The sequence below is a fragment of the Psittacula echo genome, assembly GCF_963264785.1.
Source record: "Psittacula echo genome assembly, chromosome: 4".
Lineage (NCBI taxonomy): Eukaryota > Metazoa > Chordata > Aves > Psittaciformes > Psittacidae > Psittacula > Psittacula echo.
In genome coordinates this window covers 120603656-120627411 of record NC_137738.1, presented here as the reverse complement: position 1 = coordinate 120627411, position 23756 = coordinate 120603656, and the positions used below count along the sequence as shown (strand labels likewise).

The 23756-nt window shown below is 42.0% G+C and overlaps 2 protein-coding genes across 2 annotated transcripts; one reads left to right on the top strand and one right to left on the bottom strand.

Annotated features, from left to right (window-relative positions):
- Nucleotides 1–8732: 8732 nt before the first annotated feature.
- Nucleotides 8733–11103, top strand: RPS27A (ribosomal protein S27a). Its single transcript, XM_080615278.1, has 6 exons — nucleotides 8733–8799; nucleotides 8885–8946; nucleotides 9269–9323; nucleotides 9466–9551; nucleotides 10094–10225; nucleotides 10919–11103. Exons 2-6 carry the CDS (start codon nucleotides 8899–8901, stop codon nucleotides 11066–11068), a joined length of 471 nt encoding a protein of 156 aa, XP_080471404.1. The 5' UTR covers nucleotides 8733–8799; nucleotides 8885–8898; the 3' UTR covers nucleotides 11069–11103.
- A 493-nt stretch (nucleotides 11104–11596) lies between these two features.
- MTIF2 (mitochondrial translational initiation factor 2) lies at nucleotides 11597–21170 on the bottom strand (the record flags this gene model as incomplete). Its single annotated transcript, XM_080616919.1, has 13 exons — nucleotides 11597–11900; nucleotides 12063–12203; nucleotides 12403–12567; nucleotides 13367–13507; nucleotides 14106–14358; nucleotides 14973–15177; nucleotides 15784–15908; nucleotides 16915–17054; nucleotides 17554–17730; nucleotides 18287–18447; nucleotides 18906–19077; nucleotides 20322–20427; nucleotides 20946–21170. 13 exons carry the CDS (start codon nucleotides 21168–21170, stop codon nucleotides 11731–11733), a joined length of 2181 nt encoding a protein of 726 aa, XP_080473045.1. The 3' UTR covers nucleotides 11597–11730.
- Nucleotides 21171–23756: the final 2586 nt, after the last annotated feature.

Sequence of the window (23756 nt, the reverse complement as noted above, 5' to 3'; positions counted from 1 at the left end):
ACAGCTTCCAAAACCAGAATGGAGGCTCATAGGGTCACAAAACTGACTGAAGGAAAAGGTGTGAAGCCAAACATCCTTAGTGTGACTCATGGGTTTCAACGGGATTCCAGAAGGATGGAAATAGACCACATAAATGTGTGTTAGGTCACCATTAATCTTTCACCAGTGAAAGATTGCTCCTCACCATTCTGTGGTTTCAAGTATGAGAATAATTGGTCCATGGAGATACAAGCAAACTAGAAGGAAAAAAGTTAAATAGTGGGAAAAACCTGAAGAAACAACATAAAAGATGTTTAAAAATTGAGTATCTTAAATTTCCTTAGAAGGGCCTCATGAATATCACTGATGGACTCTTATCAATGTAACCCCCTATCAGTATCTTTATCATTTACCTAGTTATCAATACAAACTCTTTCATACTGATAACCCTCTCCCTGTGATTTGCATTTGGTGAAAACTATATCACAAAATCTTGTTTGCTTTTGATAACCTCAGGAAACCTCTCACATAATTGGGGATTAAAGCATGCAAAAAGCTACGTTATGGTCATCTCCTTTTAATAAAACTTGACAGAGTAACATAAAACCCCATTTCACAAAGACAAGAATGCAATAAAAAGACTACTATCATTTCTTTAAGCTCTACTGAAATTTCTTGGGGGCTGGAAAAAACCCATCTCATATGTGTTAAGGGCACTCACCTGGGAAGTGGATCTTGGAGGGGATTTGTACTTTTTCCAGTGATTAATTAATTAATTTAAAGACAGAAGATGAATAATGAATTAATTCCAAGACATAAGAATTCCACGAAGCAGGAAGCACAGCTTATGATTCCTCCTTTGGGTATATGTCCCAGGCACTAGGCTACATAACTAACCTCACAACATTTCCTCTCATTCCAGTATCTTTAACCCCCCCATAGCACTTATCTTGTAAGAACCTAATTTCTTCATTAGATCAAGGTATAAATCTGTGGCTGACCTCTGTGAAGTCTGCATTGGAAGGAGGTGAGTGCAGTACACGAGTAAAGTAGAGACGGAAATTAACTCAGCCACAGCTTGGCAGTAATAAAATGCACAGCACCATGATGCCGTGCACTTGTGTATCTGTATATTTTGTTCAGTCTTGAAGTATTTGAAAGCTCACCACCACTTTATCATATTTTGACCAGACTCTTTTATCCAAGTCAAAGTCTGTCACACACTGGGAAAATGATAAATTCTGAGTTTGATTAATAAATAAGAGGAAAAAGAAATGTGAGTACTGACAGTAGCCAAATGTTTCAAAATCTCTTTTACCAGTGAGGTGACAAGACAGCTCTCCTACTTTACTGCTGTGAAACTGGATAACTCTTCTGCAAAATAATATCTGAGATGGGGAACATAAAGATTTGTAAGGAATGGATTTTTAACCTGCAAATGTCTCCATCTTGTTGAAATTCCATCTCTTCTTTATAAGTAATGTTGGGTATTTGAATATTACCAAAATACTACTTGGCTTTCATGAACACTTTGGGTAAAAGTAGACTGTCACCTTGCTAAACAGAATGGTCCAAACAGTTTTTATTTTTATCAAGATGAGGTGACTGAAAATTCTTGAGGTTGCTGAATAAAACACAGGTCTAAACTGCTTTAAATCCCACCAGATGATTAGCAACTGATTCCTGGATTGGGAGACACTAAATTCTGAAGGAAAATAAGGCATATAAGGCAACAGCAGCACAATCCTCCCCTGTAACAGTTGTGTTTGCTCCAGGGAGCACATATTTGACACTGCCCTTGCATTGTTTGTCTTATGTAGCATGATTTCTAGAGCTTCCAGAGAACACTAAGTACAAAACAGCTAGCAAATAAGCCAACTAAAGAAGCACTTACCTCAGGCCTGCCATTTGATCATGTATCCCTGCTAGAAATCACTTCTGCACAGCAAAAATGGCTATAAAGAAAAACAATAAAACTTTGTGGTTTTGACTATTACTGTCTTGATCGATTTAACAAGGACTTGCATTTTGAGCTGCTGCAAATACTAAACAAGACCCATGAAATAACTCTGGGGATTATCAGTTACAGCTGCACTGCTTTCCTGTATGATGTCAGCTTTAGTGCAGAAAGAATGTCAGTAATCTCTCATTCACTGTTTTCATCCTTTTGGTCAAAATCCGATGTATGTTACACTGTAAATTGAGTTACAATATACACAGTGTATCTAAGGTCAAACACCCCATCTTATAATCAGTGTGGCAACTAATCAGATGACCTTTTGTCACTCATTACATACAATAAATGAGAAACAGCACTGTTAAAATGAATATACACCCACCAGCATAACATGAAATGAGAAAATGGAACCTGAGGTTTCAGTAGGCACAGCAATGTCTAAGAATAAATGCATTTTCATCTAGCATGGACTATTTTTTTCCATGAAGGGTGTTTTACTACTTCTGAGAGTTTATATCTCCTCTCTTTTGCTGGCATACAAAAGATGTTTGGCTGTTCTTTCTGATCCCTTGCTTATGCCTGGTTTTTAGATATACTGCAGATTTGAACTTCACAATACAAGTTAGTCACAAGTAGAATTCCGTAACTTTATAACTGAATTATATAAATGGGAAAAGAAATGGCTGTTGACCTGTGTATTCATCACGTGTGATGACACCAGGCTGTAGAATACTCTCTTCTATGGAATTCAGCTGCTCTGCATTTCACAATCAGAAAGTACAGAAGTCTGCAGTCACTCAGATGGTGTCAAGCTGAGCTATAAGGAAAAGATCAAGTGTCAGTAATGAATGCTCTACTGTTACAGAAATAACAGTACTTTTTTCCCCAATCATAAGCACTTGCTCAGAGCTCTGCTTTATAGGTGGGCTGTGCTCAGAAATCTCAGTGAAGCTGCCAGCGTCGGCCTTTTCACCTGACTGCTCCTGGAGCATCTACATCAGCACAGATGTTCATAATGGCAGGACTGCATTCATTTCAGTTACAGGAATGCAACAAGCACTAAAAGGCAAAACAACATTCCTAATTTGTAGTTCATTCTCAGAATTCTGGGAAAAATGGACTTGAACATCAGACAATATTCAGCTGCAATATGTAAAGTAGATATTGCACAAGTCGCTTATTCCTGTGTTCATTAAACTGAGGCTTTAATAAATGGTTCAAATCTCTCTACTCACATTCTTTTGACAGTATCAGCTCTTCCCCCCCCCCCGGCAAAAAGGATCATATCAACTGCCCTTTAAGTATTAGAAATTCCTTCTGAGCATAGCAGATGGAGTACAGAAAACACTGCATCAGATTAAAAAGATCCAGCCTAGGGAAAGAAGTGATCAGTTAGATAACTTTGAAAGCATCCTGGCAAGGCCCTGCTTCCCATGGTCACAGAACTTACCTTTCTCTACAGCACTGAATACACTCCAAGCACCACTGAACTGGACAGCCTGTGATAGAATTGAACCACTGTTGAGGCAGAAGCTCTAATGCTCATTACAAAGAGTGTATCACTAAAAAATGGCATCAACTGCAAGCTCTGCAGAGTGGTAATAATTCACAAGCCTTTGGAAACACATTACTAACGGTCAGGCATTACTAGGAAAAATATTTAATACTAATTTATTTCAGAAATATTAATTAATTAATTATAAGCAGGATTATCTCGGATAGGGGATGAGGCCAACTTTTAACTTCAGTGAGTGCAGAATCACCATGTGGAATGGGGCATTGCCCTTTTACTGCCATTAGCTGTGCTCTCTCTTGCTGAAAGATTCCTCAGGTCTGTATCTCTACATTTATATATTAACTTGAGGGTTATATTTACATGGGATATTATTCTGTATGTTGAAAACTGAACTTGCATATCTTTCCCTGCTCCTCACCCACACAATACTTACAGTATCTGTAGACTTGTAATTCTCTTTTAAAGGAAGTCCTCTTGTGAATCCTAACCCTGAAGATTTACCCATATAATAAATAGAGTATGGCCCAGCAGCTTTTAAACAGTGCCAAAGCACATCAAAACTGACATAAACCAGCAGCAGTTATATCTAGCTTAATTATAGAGATCTCTCTTCTTTGGGAACATGTAGCACAGTGACAAGAGCCAATGACATTCAGCATTCTTCCTGTTTATGGGGGTTGTGGGCTGAGAGCTATCAAGAGGCTCTGCCAACATGCACCCAGTGCATCTGCTGGTGTATGACTGCAGTGGGCATCTGCCTTCCGACAAAGACTGAACTACCCCTCTCTTAATAATCAGCCTAAGCCAAATTCCTGCACTGGCTCTGAGAATGTAATATGGTCCTCAAATCCCACAGCAATACAAGGAGGAGGTGGATGCATATAACTGAAGCCTAAATCTGATCTAAGTAAACATTTGTTGTATTTTGGTAGGATTTGTTGGATTATCTTGATAATCTAACCTGTACTATGACTCCAGTGACGGTCTAGCAGGAAAAAAACAAAAGGACCAAAGCAGGGTATGTGTACACCACACTCTCTTTGTCCAGCTCCTTTGTCCATAGTGATGATCCACTCAGATCAGTGTCTCTTAGCCATGCTGGTTCTAAACCCCATGTGGTATCTCCCTTCGGCACTATATTAAAGGAGAGACAAGACTTACTAAAGCTGAGAACTGGATGGAAAGCACATGCATATCATTACTGTACCATTCCAGAGTAGAACATGTCCACTTCCTTCCACACTGAGAATGCATTTTCAGTTAAACAAAGTGAAAACATGCACACATTCTCACACGGACATATTGAAAGGGATAAAAAAGTGATATTTGATAGTAAAATAATTCTCAGCACTGTTTTTTTCATGCTTAGTGTTTACTCCGGCTCATACAAAGAGCGAGAAGGATTCGTTACTTGCCTGCTGTAAGAGCTCCCTCTGTTGTTACACACTAAAAACTACCGGAAAACATGTTCCATTATCCTCCCATGTTGCTCAAGCGGCGAGGTTTCAAACACTCCATCCAGTGAGAGGGGAGAATCGACACGATTCTCTGAGATGACATTTCTGCCTTATTTTCTGCACAAGCAACTGCTATTTTATTCCAGTCTTACAAAGTACAGACGGTATCATTTACAATAACCTGTTCAATGCATTTAAGAAAAAACCCAACTGCATCTAAAGATGCCACATTTGCCCTAAAAAGCTTCCTACTATTCAGATTAAACATACCGCACAAACCATTCACTGTTTTTCCTGATGGACTATAAATCCTAAGGCTGAGTTAAAAAGCTGATGAAATTAAAGGCCCACATGAAAAACAGTGTTTATTTTAATATAAAAAGCATAAAGGCCAAAATATCTTTCACTCAAAATACCTTTGATGGACTCAGGATCACTTCTGAAAACCATAAGAGCAATAGAATGACAGAGGAGTTGCAGGCAACTCAAGATAAAGGCAGTTTATTGGAGCAAGACACAAAAAGTACAGTAGGTGCAAAGCTATGAAAGCATAAATCCTAATCTTCAGAAATAGCATCTTCAAATTTAAGCACCTCTCTTAGCCTTAGCTTAGCATTGTGAAGAAAAAGACTGGACTGTGGAAGCAGATCTGCTTGGTACTGGTTATTGCCACAGTTACAGTAATGGTAGTGCAAGAACTACAGGGATTTAAGCTGTCAAGTGCTATGTAATGTCTGCCGCAAGCATTGCTACCAATTTTCCCACAATCTAAATGGTTTAGGATTAATTATTTTTTAGAATTTGCAAAAGACTGTTTTAAAATCAGCACAGAATTTTATAGCCTTGGAACTGGAGGTGAAGCTTATGTTTCAATAACAGAGTATTTTTCAACAGGCTTCTCCAGCAAACAATTAAAAGCCATTTGCAGCTCCCGAACTACTGTAAACATCTGGAATGCTTGAAAGTAGAAACTGCTTTTCGCTCTTTCACCCCAGAGGAACTAAGCTGTTGGCTACTCACATTGTGTTTCGTGATACTTTGCGATTCCCAAGGTGGTCATAAAGCATGGCTTGAGAAACACTATTTCAGTGTGATGATGTAAGTAGCGAGGTCTTATTACTCCAAGAACAAGGCTGATTTCAGCCTGCCAAAAGAGCAGGCTGAAGTAGGATAGGTTATGGGTTAGGACTTAAAGAAGTGGTATTTTGATCGAATCTCAACTTAAAACTAAAATACAAACTAGCATTCAAAAGAGCTGTTGCTTTTCACAGGAGTCTTCACCTGAGAGGTACCCATTACAGTTCATTTAATACCAGACTCTACTAAAGCTGTTCACCATTTCAAACAAATCTACTCTGAATAAGGAAAACACATCGCTGTCAGTTTAATGTCTTCTCCAAATCAAACATGTAGAAATAGATGCATTTCTAGAAATTCAAATATGATTGTATCCTATCCTCATAAAGGCAAAACCAAAGGCCAAGTGCAGGTATAGGGTTTACAGCTTAAGTGTGGTTTTACTGTGTGTCTGAAACTGTGGATCTGGTACTGACATCAACAATAAAATGGAAGAAATTAATATCCTAGTAATTATTTTTTAACCCACAGAAGGCTGTGACAAATCTTATATCCATTGTTAGTGTAAGAGAAAAAAAGTCTCAAGCAAAACTGGAGCCTACAGTGCTGTAAGAAAGGCTGAGAGCAACCAAAGCAAAATGTGTCCTTCAGAAGGAGCTGTTGGTATTGCTCGTTTGGTCTATGCTTACACTGAATTTGGGATTTAATAAAAGAACAGAAAAAATAGACATCATCCAATACTTTCTCAACCTCAGACAGTGCACTTCAGGAATATAGCATAGCCTGAAAATGAGGCTGTTATTTCTACAGGTGGAGAGAATCTGTGGGTGTTTTAACTTCTGAGACTGATCCTCCAGCTTTTCTGCACACAAAGCCTTTGCTGGTTACACCTCAAGTTTGAATGCACAATAATCAGCACCAGGATGTAAGGAGCAGAAGTCTAACCCCACGTGTTAGCAAGGTTTTACACAACCATTGGCAGCTTGCATAGAAAAATGAAACAAGAATTGAAACGTTGAAAAAAATGAGAGAAACCAGCAACAACTAAATTATTAATGTCATAATTAAAACAATGTGTTTTGCTTTAAACATTATTAGAGATAATTTGTCTTCAAGCTCCATTGCTCTTTTCCTACAGCATGGGGGTTGGAACGAGATGATCTTGAGGGCCTTTCCATCCCTAACTACTCTATGATCTCAGAGTTATAGGCTCTGATTGCAGAGTTTTCAATCTCTCCTGAAGAAAAAAGATGTTCCTTTGGCCACTCTTGATTCTGGCAATAAAGGCCTCACATTCCTGTTTGACTGAAGTCAGGATATTCTTGTACATGGTAACATACTTTCTTATATGTGAATGTCTCTTTGACAGTACTTAAAGAGAATGAACAGTAAAACAGCTTTCTGGAACTTTCTAATAAGCATAATAGGTTTAAAATGAAGAGACGAAATAGTACTCCTTAGATAGCCCTTGGAGCAAGTTCTGTGGCACTGATCTAAAATAATAAGAAACAGTTCCAGAACCAAGTAACAAGGCACTAAATGAATGTAGCACTTATAGGTGTAGAAAACCAAAGGAGAAGGTACTGTGCACTTCAGTATCTTAAAATGCCAGTCCAAGTCAAGATTTCAAAGCAGACCCAATAACCCTTATTCCTATCCATCTGGAAAACAAAGAATATTTATTCTTGGATTCTCATTGCCATGAAGTTACGAAAAGTGGTTACCAAGCATGAATGCTGCTGTAACTTCTGGTAACATGAGTTTATTGGAGAGGCTATTTGACTACAGTGCACACAACAGCACAAAACAGCAGAAAGCACACCTACCCTTGACCAACAGGTCCCAATGGGTCTGCTAATACTCTTTTTCTTCAGAAGACAAACCAATTTTCACTGATTACCGGTCGCTTCTCATTTACATGAAAAACGTTACCTTGTGAAATGCTTTACTGCCTATAATGTAACACTGCTCAGGTGATTCCTGCTCATCACAACCCACTTGCTCAATTCCCATCCATATGTATGCTCATATGGACACCTCCTGTTCTTCTTAACAGCAGGAGTGAAGACAGAACATTTCTCTGCTCCCATACAACAGCAAGTTCTCACACAAAATCTAAACCTCTTTCCTCCCTTGTCCAACAACTGCCTCAGATCAAACCCTAAAGTAGGTGAAACGGTTAAAGAGCATCAGATGATACTTCATTATTCAAGCAATTCCTTCAGCTTAACCCTTCCCATATTCAATTCATATGCGTCAACCCACCTAACAAGTAACTTCCAAATTAACTTAGCCCTCATTGCTCCTCCTCACTTACCTACAGCTTTTCTAATCCTAAAGACAGAAGCCCTGATAAACTCGACATTGATCTTGGGGAATCTACATTTATCGAGACGGCCACGCGGCGGTTTTAAGCTGCCTGCACCGAAGCAAGGGCACCGATTTCTGACACTTCAGGCCTCAGCACAGACCTATAAAGAAACATCTACCAGAAGCACCCTCAGTCTCTCCACAACACCTTCCTCCGGCACGACCCTGCCGAGCAGAATAACACCCGCCCTCCCCCTCTCACTGCCGCCAGCCTCCTCCCCTCACGGCCGCGGTGCACTGTGGGAGCCGCAGTGCCCCAGCCCCGCCTACTACTCCCATGATGCCCCTCGGCCTGGACTGCGGCTCCCGGCAGCCCATGGCGCGGCTGGCAGCGGCGGGGCATGACGGGACATGTAGTCCAGCCCCTCTGCCCGGGCGGGAGAAACCCCGTGCGTGCCGGCGCCGCGCTCTCTTGGAGCCGCCATTCCGGCAGGAAGCCGCGGGTGAGGCCTCTCTCCGCCGCCGCACGCGTGGCCGCGGCCCCCCCCTTCCCTTCAGCCGCCCCTCACCGCCTGTCCCCCGCTGCAGGTGCCGGCCTCGCCATGCAGATCTTCGTGAAGACCCTCACGGGGAAAACCATCACCCTCGAGGTGAGCCGCGGCGGGTCCTTAGCAGGGTTTGCCTTAGCCGAGGGAGGCCCCTCCGCATTCCGGCCCCGCCGCCCTCCTCGGGCTTTGCCGCCGGGACGGCCCGGCTCTGGCCTTGTGGTGCGGGATGCAAGGAGCAGCGCCGGCCCTGCCGCTGCTCGGAGCGCTCACTGGGCCTGTCCGGAGCTGGCTGCCCGTGGTGGGGAGGCGAAATGGCCGTAACAGTAGAGGCGGCGTGCCTGGAGCTCCTCGTGGTTCTGCTGCATCTCTGGGCTAACAAGAAGGCAAAGTGTGTTTTGAGTCCGTTGTTTCGTTTTTTAAATAGGTTGAGCCTTCTGATACAATAGAAAATGTCAAAGCTAAGATCCAGGATAAGGAAGGTAAGCTCAAGATGCGCTTAGTGTTCTCTTTTTGGTTGATGTATATCGTATGCATGTGTGATCATCTGCAGCAAGCTCATATTTTACTCTAGAATGTCTTAGATTGTGGTTTTCACTTAATCTTGATTCATGTCCCGATCAGGCATTCCTCCTGACCAGCAGCGACTGATCTTTGCTGGAAAGCAGCTCGAGGATGGACGCACACTGTCTGACTACAACATCCAAAAAGTGAGTAGGAGAGGCTGCACAGAGCATTGTAGAACCTACGAGCTGGCACTGTTGGAGCAGACTGGCCTTTGCAGCTGAGCCTAAGAAATGTTGCAGATGGATTTAACCAAATCAATTGATTTAGGGTTGGGTGGCACTTCTGAGTGGGGAAGTGTAAAGATTCTGCTCCCAGCATCTCGCTTCTGTCATCCTGGGCACGTGGCACATGGGGATGAGCTGTGTTAGGGGATTGATGTGAAAAATCCTGCTCACGTCTGCCAGATTAACCTGACAGGGCAGTGAGTGCCTCTGGGAAGGAGGAGCTACAGAAAGCTGGCAGTTTGGTGTAGTTACATCAGGAAATGATTCTGCAGTTCCAGTTAGAATTGAGAATATAGGTGCAGCAATTGAACCTTCTGGGGTTTGGGATGCAGGAGCCGCTGTTCTCTGGAGCCTGTATATTGAATAATCGTTTCGGAGCTTTCCTAACTAGAGATCTACTTTCTGTAGATAGAAGCCTGCTTAAATGTGGTTTTAATCTATTTCATGTGCTTTCCAAACAGGAATCAACTCTTCACCTTGTGCTGAGACTTCGTGGTGGTGCCAAGAAAAGAAAGAAGAAGTCTTACACAACCCCCAAGAAAAACAAGCATAAGAGAAAGAAGGTTAAGCTTGCAGTGCTGAAGTACTACAAGGTACGTAGAAATAACTCTTAGCTTGATGAAAACTGAGCTCGCACCAGGAAGGACATGAAGCCTGTAACTAGTCTGTGTGTAGCCTGGTATATTTAAAGTCCTTCTATTTGCATACATCCCACCTGTTAAATAGGAAAGAAACTAACTTGCAACTGGGCACGTCTGAACTTTGCTTCAAGAAGCTTGATGTAGTAACTGTCACAAAAACTACCTTGCTTAAAAAAATAACGAACTCAAATTTATCATTGGTGTTAAAAGGTGGTGAGTGCATTTATGAAATGTTGCTTCTCTGCCCTCCCATATGAAGACAGGCTTAGAAAATTGGGGTTGTTGGAGAAGAGGAGCTGTGTGGAGACCTCAGCACAGCCTTCCAGTATCTGAAGGGGACCTACAGGGATGCTGGAGAGGGACTTTTCATCAGGGACTATAGTTATAGGACAAGGAGTGATGGGTTTAAACTTAAATAGGGGAGATTTAGGTTAGATATAAGGAAGAAGTTCTTCAGTTTGAGGGTAGTAAGGTACTGGACAAGTTGTGAATGCTCCATCCCTGGCAGTGTTCAAGGCCAGGCTGGATGGGGCTTGGAGCATCCTGCTCTAGTGGAAAGTGTCCCTGCCCATGGCAGGGGGTTGGAACTCTGGATGATCTTAAGGCCCCTTCCAACACAAACCATTCTGATTCCATGATTCCCAGGTGGATGAGAATGGCAAGATCAGCCGTCTGCGCCGGGAGTGCCCCTCTGAGGAGTGTGGAGCCGGAGTCTTCATGGCAAGTCACTTCGACAGACACTACTGTGGCAAGTGCTGTCTGACGTACTGCTTCAATAAACCAGAAGACAAGTAAATGTACTAGACAATAAAAATCTGAACTTCTGTACAGTTTAAGTAGTTATTTTTGGTTCCTGTGGTACTGTATTTCCACTCTGATAAGTGAGAAAAGTCTTTGAAACTTTAGATGCTGACTGTCAGCTAGGATGAAATAGTTTGTTTCTAGATTGAAGCAGCAACTTCTTTAAGGATTGGCCTTGGTTAGTTGTGTCTCCTTGAAAGGAGATAACTAGTAGTAATGGCAGAGGGAAAAAAATGATACTGGCTAACCTTGGAAGTGGTCTCTTTAAACGTGAAAAATAGTCTGGAAAAATAGAGGTCTGAAGTTATGTCTACAATGCTCAATGTTAGAGAAGAGGGTAGTAGAGTCCTATTACACACTGAGGAATTTTATGGCAGCACTGAGGAGGGTGGGGAAGGAAGATGGTCTGGCTATTTGGAACCAATAGGCATCATAAGTAGAGTGTGATGGTTTCAAATGCTTGAGCTGCGTGCTATCAATTGTTATAGTTTATCTCATGTTCCAATGAGGTAAGGTGGTTGCTGACATTTAAAAGCAGAATATTGTTACATAAACATAAGATAGGAAGAAGCTCATGTGCGTCTTTGAAAGTCCATTTAATGTTAAGAGTTGAAGGCCAGCCAGGAACAATACATGTCCTTTAGTGTTAATGCCTTTTAAAATCCTGGATCCCAGGAAGTTGTCTGTGGAACTTCTTTTTCTTCATAACAAATAATTTCATCTCCAATAATGAATTCTATATTCTTGTCCAAACTCAATCCACAATCCATGCCTGCTTTTATTACCTGGACATCATCTTTAAGATGCTTCAGTGATGATAAAGATCCTACAAAGACAAAAGTGCATCAAAGAAAAAGAGTCACCAATATCAGAGGGGGTGTTTTGGTTTGCCCTTCTGTTGTGAATATGGCATGTACATTTTGCACTAACTTCACAGGGCACCAGCAGCGCTTGGACACAATTCCTGTTTTGTGGCAATGCCACTTACCTTTCCAAATAACGTCCTTCTTGCGGATTAACTTGAACTTCATTTTCTTGTCCAGCAGCCCCTTCTGTACCCTGCATCCAGCAACTGGAATTTTGTTTTTTCCTACTGTTACAGAGAAGATGTTGAGAACAGAAGCTTCTCCTGAAAGGAAAAAGTTGTATGAGGGAGATGAGAATAGCAAACTGGCAATGAGCAGAAGCAAACTCCACTCTTCCGCTGACCAAGCTTTATAATAGATATAGGAGAATATGAAATACTTGATTCAATAGGAACAGTTCATTGGACAATAAACCTTAGGCCACATTAGGGAGCAAGAATTTCTCAGTCCATGAAAACTCACCTATTGTGTTCTCTACCACAGAGGAGGGCAGCCTGCTATTCAACTCCTCTTTCAAGTCATCAACAAGTTTGTAGATGATATTGTGAATTTTAATTTTTATTCCCTTTTTAGCAGCCAGCTGTTTAATGCTTTCATTGGCTTTCACACTGAATCCAAATATAACACCTGGTAAATAAAACAATCAGCAAGTCATGACTACAAGGGATCACACTTTAACCAATAAATCTATTCTGTAACGTTGCATTTGCAAGGACAGGGTAGAATTAGTGGTTAGCAAAACAAAAACCAGCATTTTACTACTTCCCTTTTAAGGACAGACCATTTACTTCTCCCACTATTGCACATGGGCTGCTACTAACCTTGAATCAAAGCTAATGGCTAAAAAAGCCTCAAGAGAACATTCGCCTGTGACAGAACTGGAGGTTATCAAAGCAGAAACTAATGCTTACAACTAACCTGAGCTCATGTGAAGAACAAGGACCTCCCATTCTGGGCCTGGAAGAACAGCTTAGCTGTCAAATCAAGCTGGAAGTGAACTTCTAAATCATTCTTGTCCACCTGTGGACTATCACAGGTGCAATGACTCCATGGTCTACAGCAGGCAACCATTAGGGGGTATATATGGGAACAACTTCCAACGCAGTCTTTCCAATTACCTCCCTGAGTAAAAAGGAATTCTTTTGTAACCTACTTTTCCAGTTTTGCCCTGTTTGAGCATCATAAAACAACCTGAGTGAAGAGTCAGAGTTTAACCTTAACAATTCAACTTGCCAGAAGTCCTTCTGGTTTGTGGTATTTCTAGTCTCCCCTACCTGCACTCTCTGATGTTAAAGGAAACATTTTTAAGATGCAAGTTTACCTTATTGATGCTGCTAATTATTATTGAGAGAACAAAACCAGAATGAGTCCCACCCATTTCAATAAAGAGCTTGTACTAATTGTAAATCCATTTTTAAACACGCACCATTAAATGCTTCAGCAAGACTTATATCAGTTTCACTGATATCTCCCATTCCAAAGTGAATGATATCCAATTTGCATTCACTGTCAGCATCGTAGCTGTCCAGAATGTTCAGAATAGCTTCAACAGATCCATCCACATCACCTGTGTGTATAAACGGAAGCACTGCTCACTTTGTACACATCAGAGAAACACTGAAGTAGAACTAAGCGCTTCGCAACTCTAGACTATGCAACAGAAAGTCTTTTGACACCCAGAGGATCTACATCTGCAGTCATTTTCAGGTCAGGTTTATCAGCTACTACTGTCACTGTGTATCACTAAATGTGAGGTCAAACCAAGTTCTCCCTGTCCCACTTCAACTAATACATAATTGTTCCTGTCCTCCATTTTGCTGATGCAGTACTGCTGCTCATATAGCTTGTACTTAATTCTTTTAATATATATATTTTTAATATATATTTATATCTAGAGACACTTATGTGGGTTTTACTCAGGAGTTTCTGGGTAAGGGGTTCAGGCTTGTAATTTTCCTGTTTCTCTGTCCCTGCTGGAAGCGCATCCTTCTGACCACTGGGTGTTTTTTGATGCCAGTCCTCTGACTGAGAAAGGTTCAATAACCTGTTCAGGTCTGCACTGATCAAACTGCTGGTAACAGAATGTTCTTTCTAGTTCAGTGCTATGCTTCAAACTGAGCATTTGAGAAACACAGAACCAATGTTTAAACAGAATAGAGCAGCACCTTTAACAATTACTGAGAGCACGTTTTTGTCCATCTCTGTTTTCTCTTTAGGCTTTAAAAACATGACGTGCTTGTTCGCCTTGTACAGCACTGCCTTCCTCTGCCTCCAGGTCAGATGGGCTAGCTGCTGGTGCTTCTTCTCGTATTCCATCCTGTGCTCCTTTTGCTTTGCCTCAATAACTTCCACATCCTTTTTCAGCTTCTCCTGTTGTTCAACATAGGTTCTCCAAGCCACAACTTCATGCGCCCTTTGCTGGGCAGGAAGACAGAAACATTATCTTTCACAGCACTGCACCAGAAAACTCCACAGTAATGCAGCTTCAGCAGTTTGCATCTTCTCTACAGGCTCACTCATTTACTTTCACATTTAACAGTAGATTTTGCTGCAAGTATGGCAGAGAATAAGCACAATAGCTTCTTTCCTGGGTTACAACATGACGCAAGGCTTATTCTTATGGTAACTCTGCATTGCAGAAAAGAATTATTGTTCATTATTCCATGTGGTGTTTCGCCAGCTCTCACCACACCTATTTCAAGCTGTATTTTATGCATGCTCTTGACAGAAACTAATTCTCTCATTCTAAAATTAAAACACGGATATAATTAAGCAGTGGATTGTTCCCCAGGTAGGATGATAGTGTGATCATATAAAAGTCTTCTGTGCCTTTAGGAAAGGAACACAGAACATATCCTGGATATTCTTCTTTCAGAGCACCTAGTTCAGGTCTCAATACCCATGCTCATCCTTCATCTTTCACCATATCATCCAGGTTATTTACAATGAAAGCTATCACTTGTTTTTCACTCAGCTCCTTCCCCCCCACCTCACTGCAGTGTGAGTTTTCCATTAAAGAGGTCTTTCTGTACCTCAGATTCTACTTCAAGGACCTCATCTCCTGCTGAAGGGACATCCTTCCAGCCCATGATTTCCACTGGGATGCCTGGAGAAGCTGCATCTACAGCTTTGCCGTTCTCATCAAACATGAAACGCACTTTTGCCCATGTCTTCCCTGCAACCAGAACACAGCCTTTTCGCAGAGTTCCTCTTTGGATGATGGCTGTGGTAACTGGACTGGTGAAGAGGAGAGGAGAGAAATAACAGGCAAAATTAAAGTGACTCTTCCCCCCTTTTATGCAGTTAGCTTTAGTAAGAAAACACATTTAACACATTAACTGAACTCACCACCGAAAAAAAACCCCAAACCCCAACAACTTTCTAGAATTCAATTCGTTTTTAGAGGGCAAAACACATCTTGTTACCAGAGAATCTGCAAAGGAACTATGATATTTAAAAGAGCACAATGTCATGTTACACATCATTCACCAAATATTGTGTATGTATTATGAATATTAAACTTCATCATCCCTATTTTTAAAGAAACTTAAAAAAAATTGCATCTGTTGTAGCATTTTAAGCTATTTCCTGTGCTCACAGGATTTAATTTTAGTGAGATGATGAATTTTGCCCTATCACTTCATAGCTTCTTTTTCTGCCTCTCATGCTGTACAATAACAATTCAATGCTTCAGTCACAAACACTGCAAAGAAACTGTTACAGTTTAACAACAGCGTAAAGTTCAATGTTTAACATAAATCCTGAAGTACAAACCAGCTGAACAGTATCTCTGCACTGTTACAAGTTGCTTCATTAAAGCTAAAAAGGCAGCAGGTTACTTACCCCTTCCCTTTGTCTTTGCGAGACTCAATTACAGTCCCTTCTACCAGACCCGTGGCATCTGCCTTCAGCTCTAACATCTCTGCTAAAGCAACAGTTGCTTCTGCTAACACCATCAAGTTTTCACCCTGTATAAAACCATATACACACAAATATATATATATTAATTATAAACCTTGCAATAATTTGCTACAAGCGTATTAGGAATGCAAATTGAAAAGCAAAGCCAAAACACAACCAAACAACCCCCAAAAACCCCAACTAGCCAAACCACCCAAACTGAAACCTGACGACATCCACCACCCAGTCAGGACTCCAGGACACCGTAGACACAAAACTGTTCATCTGTTTTCTTCTCTTTTCCCCCCAGTTTGTTCTAATTACATTTTGGTTTTGAGAACAGATACCACAAGCCAGCTGTCAGTCAGCAGATCCAGATCTACATGAATCAGGACAACAATGTGTGCTACAGAAGTGAATAAAGAAGCCATTTTTATGTATGGCTATTTTAAAGTATAAGGACATGACTTCGAAAGGTCTTGAGCTTGCCTGAAAACTTAGAAAATTACTTGGGATACATTTGGAAAGCCAGCAATAAGGATGCTGCTGCAATACGATGCTGCTGCAGCAGTTTGGACAAAGCTGCTTTGGCTACCACAAAACTGAAGTCCTGATTTTACTTGAGTTTTCACTTTTTAGCTCTCAGTTGTTTGCCAGGATGATGGTAAATCCTGTAAGATCACTACAGAACTACATTCTTGTGATTAGGCACGTGTTAGGAAAATAGTCATTCACCCTTGTCTGAATTTTCCTCTTCCTGCATAGCACTATCAACAACCTTGATTCTGATTTCATACAGTGAGCAAATATATGACGAAACAGCAATTAGCATTAACCTGAAAAAATAACCAGAAGAAAACTGATATATTATTGCTGACTGAAGGTCTGAGCCTCAAAATATGCCAGGAGGATGTTTTAAATGATTCTGGTGTGAGCCAGCAGCACTTAGCTCATGGTAAGGTGTCAAATACCAGGAAGATAAGCTTTTTATTTTCCAGCTGACAAATAAAAATGCAGCTGTATGCACTTATTAGACACCCATGAACACCATCATTCTTTCCACCAAAACTTTACCTTGAGTGCAGAAATATTTACAGCTTGAACATCACCTCCAAATTCTTCACAGACCACATCATAGGCTAGCAATTCCTTCTTTACTCTTTCAGGATCAGCTTCAGGTTTGTCACATTTATTAATGGCGAGGATAAGAGGAACTAAAAGGAGAACACACAAACTCATTACCAAGCTAACCAAACATTGCTGCCAGTAACACAACTGCAATAAAAGGTGATGGTCACTCAGAGCACATGATCGCACTTTGTGCCTATTCCCTGAGTAGGCAGTGAGATCTGAACTACCACAAGTAAGCTGGAGGAGTTATCTTACTATGGAAGAGGAAAACCAGCCCCAATAACCCCCTCAGACACCCCCTATGAGGGGGTTCTCACAAACCTGGAAGTCCTGCAAAAACCTTAGTATTTTAATATCTTTATGTATTACTGCAACATTCAGTACATTTTCAAACACCTTCCCAAGGGAGAAGGAAGGGGACTACAACAGTTACTTCCCAAGTGTGTGGATTCCAGTCCAAGTAAATAAACGTTTGCAAAGTATTCATTGTTTGATCTGCATAGTAACACACATCTTGTACATTTACTTTGAGTACTGGACTTCCCACTTCAAAGTGTAATATTAACAAGGTGAACACCTTACCTCCTGCATTTTTAGCATGTTGAATGGATTCTATAGTTTGTTCCATTACTCCATCTTCTGCTGCTACAACCAGTATGACGATGTCAGTAACATGGGTACCTCTTGCTCTCATGGCTGAAAAAGCAGCATGTCCAGGAGTATCCAGAAAAGTTATCTTTTCCCCAGAAGGCAAATGCACTGTGAACAAATGGATATGGTACATTTAAAAATCAGCATTTCACAGAACTTTATTTGACTTACTGTAAATCAAGCATCACTCCTTTAAGAACTGTTTTTAACAGTAATGACATATTTGAGGCAAATGGATAACTGTTGGCATGGACTGAAACCTGCTTTTAACTCCTCAGGGAAGAAAAAGTGTCCTGGAATCTTCAATAATCCAAAGTAGAATCATAGTGGAATCAAAGTTTGTGTTGGAAGGGACCTTTAAGCTTATCCAGCTCCAACCCCCTGCCACAGGCAGGGACACCTTCCACTACAGCAGCTTGCTCCAAGCCCCGTCCAACCTGGCATTGAACATGTAGTTTAATATCAACTGTGCAGACAATAAACTTCTAAGTTCCATCCACACAGTTATGACAGTTATCACAAGTGATGATTTCCTTTATCACTGTTTACATAAACATTGTTTATATTGCAAGATTTTTCCCCAATGAATTGGCAGAAAGTCAGTCCGAGATGCAAGATGGAGAGTAAGCTGGTCTTTACACAAGCATGTAGGCATGATTCATACCAAGGAAAGCACCAATGTGCTGGGTGATGCCTCCTGCTTCCATTGCTGCCACCTGAGTTTTTCGCAGGCTGTCAAGTAAGGTTGTTTTCCCATGATCTACGTGGCCCAAGATGGTAACAACAGGGGGTCTGGGGGTTAGTACTGCTGGGTCTGCAGGAGGCCTACAATTACAGCAATGAGGTGGTTTGTAAATACCAAAGAAGTTCATTGAGTGACATGCACACCCACTATGGCTAAGGAAGAGCCGTTCACCAGAACTCAGTGATGAACGGGTGAGTCTCTCCACTGAGATCACAACTCCCATCTACACCCCACAGCTAGCTCTGTTAGTATTCAGCCTTACTGCAACAATTAATACAGCAATTCAGTAAGGCAAAGAAGAACTGGCTTTTCTCCAGGAAACAGCACAGAAAAAGCTCACCTAAACAAAACCAAATCCGAGTATCAACTTTATGACCAAAGAAATCAAAATAGTAAAACTTCCCTATTAAATATTATCATATCATGACTGTATCAGATATTACCAACATATCATCAGAACAAAGGAAGTAAACATGTGAAAAACACCTGCAGGAGCAAGTAGGATAAAAAGAACCAAAAAGAGCAGTTCACAACTTGCCTCTTGACAGCATCTGTGTTTTCTCTTTCTTTTTCCTCTTTCAGTTTTGCCGATTTATACTTCATTCCTGATTTTTTAACAATTAGCTTGATATGGTCTTCATATAAGATGGAATCTGGTTCTAGTGAATCAAGGTCAATGTCTGTGTACAGCAGAGCTTCATAAATATGATCTGTAAAAAGATAAAGACATTTAACAATTATATCCACAAAAACGTGGGACAAAAACATCCCACTTCATACAATTTAAGACTTTTTCATTAGTCGTTTATATCATGCTAATAAATTCCATTCACAAAGCATTTTGCCTTTAGATTGATCTGCAAGTCCCTGTTACGCTGCAGACTTGCAGAGAAGAACTTGACTGAGAAACATCTTCTGAAAACAACTATCTTATTAGATACTGCAATCTTATTTTTCACTCAGATCTTCAGAGCTTGCTTTTCCATTAACCCCTAAGAAGGAAACAACTAAAACTCACCTAAACCAAACAGCAAAGAAATGACTCAAGGAGCGAGGAAATCTGATAAATCTGTTCATATGCCCCTTCTTTGGTAGCAGAAATACAGAACATAATGCACTAGTCAAAAATTGCTGCACACTGACCTAATACCATTACAAATCTATGTACAGCAAGACACAACAGACTTTTCTGCTTCTCTCCTCACTGCTGAGAGGAGAGTTTGCCACAAATAAGTACCCACCTTTTTGGATAAAAAGAGATTGGAGATTGGTATTATACAAGTATTGAATTATTCCAAATGTCAAAACATGATAATAACCCCCAAAACGGCACTGAAAACTGGTCAAGCTGAGCCACTGTGGAACCCGAATGGTTTGTGGGGTTAAAAGAACAAGCCTGCTTCTGAAACCCCGCTGTTAGGGCAGTCACTTAAAGGGGGGAGTGTTTCCAGACCAGTCCTTTCCATTCCCAGTTAATCAAATTACTTATATTAATGAAATACATATTGTTCCTGAACCCAAGATCCAAGGGTTGGATTATAGGCTGAAGCTCTTTTATGCCTTCTCTCTTTAGCCCCAAATTCTTTATTGATAGGGGTCCAGCTGATAAACCAGGGTGCAGTGTCTTTCCTCCCCAAATAATTTAGCACTCAGGAAACACAGTCATGAAGAGCAGCTCACGTGGATCTGAAGCCTTTCTACTGGAGATGGAAGAATTCTTCACATTAAAGTGTCTTGCCTGGCAATTCAGATGGCCTGATTTTTTGTCTCTTTAGTCTGCCATCGTGTCTACCAACATTTCCTTTGGTATGGGTGCAATTTACCTTGCTAAGGGAGGGATTAGCAATCACTAATGCCATCATAGACATCTTTCCCTTTGCCACTCTTGAAAGTGGCATGACAGATTTTAACTGCTTTGTTTCATTTGACCTCAAACAACAGAGCAGGATCTCACCTATGTCTTTACCCATAGCTCGTGCAAGTTCCTCAACAGTCATCTTCTGCCTTATCTCCACTTCACCTTGTGTTAGCAGTACCTTCTTTTTCTTCTTTTTCGTCTCCTACATGGAATTAGACACATATATAGGAACATACAGCTGGCATAAAGTAAGAAATAATAAAAACAATATTAAAAAGACAATTATGTAAATCACTGATGTAAACAAATCAAGCCATGTGATGTAAATATGTATTTTTACTATGATACTAATGAACTATGATAAACGAATGACTTAACACACCATGGTGAATATTTAAAATGTACAGGATACTACACTTAATCTTTTTCATTCTGAATATTTCAAAACAAGGGGAAAAATTAACAAAATAATTTTAATTTCTGTTTGTAATAACTAACTTCCTCCTGCCTCTGCAGGATTCATGATGCTGCTGGTATAAGCACTTTAACATTTGAGAGGAAGTCACAGTGTAGTCATATATTAAGTACATTCTGGCTTATACATTTATAAAAGCTCCTCTATATTCATTAATAAAGCTCTTCTTTCTGTAATTTAAACCTTCAAACTGAGCTCTTGTACTTTCCACATAAACCCAGAGATCACTGGATGTTGTTAGTCACCTCCTTTGTAGCTAGGTGTCTGCGCTGCGATAAAGCGATACTGATTGATTTGTCTTCTTGCCAGAAGTGTGGATACAGAAGGACAGATCCCACGGGATGTGCAGATGACTGCACAGGCTTCCATTGTGCCCTGGAAACTTTCCTGTAGGACAGAGTCCGCAGCTGCCGACAAGTACCACGTAACTGCAACAGATTCTCAAACTTCAGTATCAATCCCCGATTCATCTCCTCACTGCAAATACAAAGGACACATTGAAATCAGACTCAAAGCTGAAAGATACTCTTCCCTGTGATAATACAGGCAGGAACAGAAGGCACGAGTGTTGTGTTTCAAAACAGGCCTTTTAATGCTGAAAAAGTTGATCTGTTCAGTAACTGCTCCATTTTTTTCAGTTCCCTTCAGTTCTTTGCTTTCCACCACTATTTCACTGTGGACACACAGATCTACTAATATTGCCACAGCTTACAAATCTTACACCTTCCTCCACTGATCTTTAATATAAACTATTACATTTTGGGTTGACATGACCTAGGAAAAAGGGACATTTGCATGCCTTGCTCTATACCAGTAGTTATCCAGGTGCAACAAACCTCTCTGTAAACCACATCTGCAGTATGCTTCTTACAAGAGCATATACCACCACTAAAACTCTGTAGCACTGTAGGAACACCAGTGCTGTCACATGGACAGAGATGTCCTTCGAGGCTAAGCCCTGCCTTAGCAACTAAGCTTTCCAAGATGCTTCTGTCAGATCATCCCACATCTTGTTTTAACCATCTTAACTTTGGCTTGGGTCATTTTGTGAACTTCCCTGTACAAGTGTCTCCTATTTGAACTTCTCTTCCTGTTCAGAGCTATTTAAGTCCCTGTGCTCAGTGATGCCATGCTCTGTACTTTCTATCTCTTCCCTCAGAGGTGGCTTTGTATCATCTCCCAAGCAGCTCCAAATGAGTGAAATGCTACCATTTCCTCCCAAAACAACTGCAGTCACCTTATAAACTCTCCTGTATCCAGATACCTACAGAAGTGAGAAGATAACAACTAACCAACCAAAATCAGCTACTTTGGTGGGTTTTTTCTCCCTAATGAGAACGGACAGAAACGGTAAAGCCAAGGAACCCATAAGACTGCATACACAGAAAACTAACACAAAGTCAGGATGAGACACGACAAACTCACGGAGCAGAAACCCACAGGAGGTTGTCAACAGCAAAGAAACCACTCCGGGCTCTCAGGGTCAGCCGTGCCGGGACGGGCGCTCCCCGATAGCTCTCCAGCTCATCGGTTTGGCTGGCACTGCACAGAAGCCACCCGGCTCCACAGACCTTCCTCCTGACAACCCGCGCTCACCCCTGAGGGCAAGGCACGAGCGGCCGCCTCACAACACCCTCAGCCCGCTGCCGGGGGGACTGCGCCGCACCGCCGCGTACCGGTACCGCAGACCCGGCAGCTGCAGCCTTCCCCGCGGTCACAGCCGCCCTCATCGCCCTCCCCGAGGCTCCAGCACGGAGGACCGCCCGTAGCCCGTCCAGGACAGCGCTAACCCAACGCACCCCATCCCGCCAAGGAGCCCCCATGGCTGCCGTCCCCACCTCACCCCCGTATCTGACGCTGGGCTCAGGCGCTCTACTGCGCAGGCGCCCGGCAGCGCCGGTCATCGCGCATGCGCAGTGCCGACTGCCGGCGCGCGCTTCCTCGCCTCACGGAAGGCGGGAAATCCCCTCATAGGATGGAGGGGTCGGTGAACGCAGGATGGCGTTTGAGCTGTTACCGCTTCCTGCGGCTCTGTATTTACATGTACACACACACACCCCTAAATTTCAGGTTCTCCTGCCTGTGAGGAGATGTCCTGTTTTCTTTGCAATGTCCAACAGCACGAGAGGGACGTGGAGCTGCTGGAGCGAGTCCAGAGGAGGCCCTGGAGATGCTGCGAGGGCTGGAGCAGCTCTGCTCTGGAGCCAGGCTGAGAGAGCTGGGCTGGTTCAGCCTGGAGAAGAGAAGGCTCCTGAAGGGGAGACCTGAGAGCAGCTCCAGTGCCTAAAGGGGCTGCAGGAAACCTGGAGAGGGGCTTGGGACAAGGGCCTGTAGGGACAGGCCAAGGGGAATGGCTTGAACCTGCCAGAACAGGGGAGACTGAGATGAGCTCTTAGGCAGAAGCTCTTCCCTGTGAGGGTGCTGAGGCGCTGGCCCAGGGTGCCCAGAGAAGCTGTGGCTGCCCCATCCCTGGCAGTGTTCAAGGCCAGGTTGGACACAGGGGCTTGGAGCAAGCTGCTCCAGTGGAAGGGGTCCCTGCCCGTGGCAGGGGGTTGGGACTGGATGAGCTTTAAGGTCCCTTCCAACACAAACCAGGCTGGGATTCTGTGCCCTCCCACTCCATCTCCAAAGGTTTAACATGGCTGTTTGTGTTTAAAGTTCTGTCTAATTTGGCATCTCTACAATAATATCACCTAATAGACTAGGGGGAAAATAATACCTAAGAGGAAGCTCTGTAAATGGTTTTTGTAAAATCCTTAGTATTCCATCAATGCTATTTGTAAAACCCAGAGATAAACCCAAATTACCTCTATAACAATCTTCACCTTGGTGTCCACTTGGGACAGCACTGCTTCTACAGTGATCTCCCACAAAGTGGTTGCAAATTGTGTGTTACTAGTAATAACCATAACTTTCTCTATATATGTTTGATCTGTTCATTTTACACACTTTATCCTTAATGGGGGACTTACAGTAGCTCACGTAGGTGGTTTTCCACACAGAATAGGTGGCATCTACATGTTTTGCAGCCCTCAGTATCTCACTATTGTATTTGC

Excerpts from the sequence above, each read along its gene's own strand:
- RPS27A (XM_080615278.1), top strand. The coding sequence starts at position 8,899 with ATGCAGATCTTCGTGAAGACCCTCACGGGGAAAACCATCACCCTCGAG. Across the intron at positions 8,947-9,268 it reads GGAAAACCATCACCCTCGAG|GTTGAGCCTTCTGATACAAT; the intron begins GTGAGCCGCGGC and ends TTTTTTAAATAG. Across the intron at positions 9,552-10,093 it reads CTGACTACAACATCCAAAAA|GAATCAACTCTTCACCTTGT; the intron begins GTGAGTAGGAGA and ends CTTTCCAAACAG.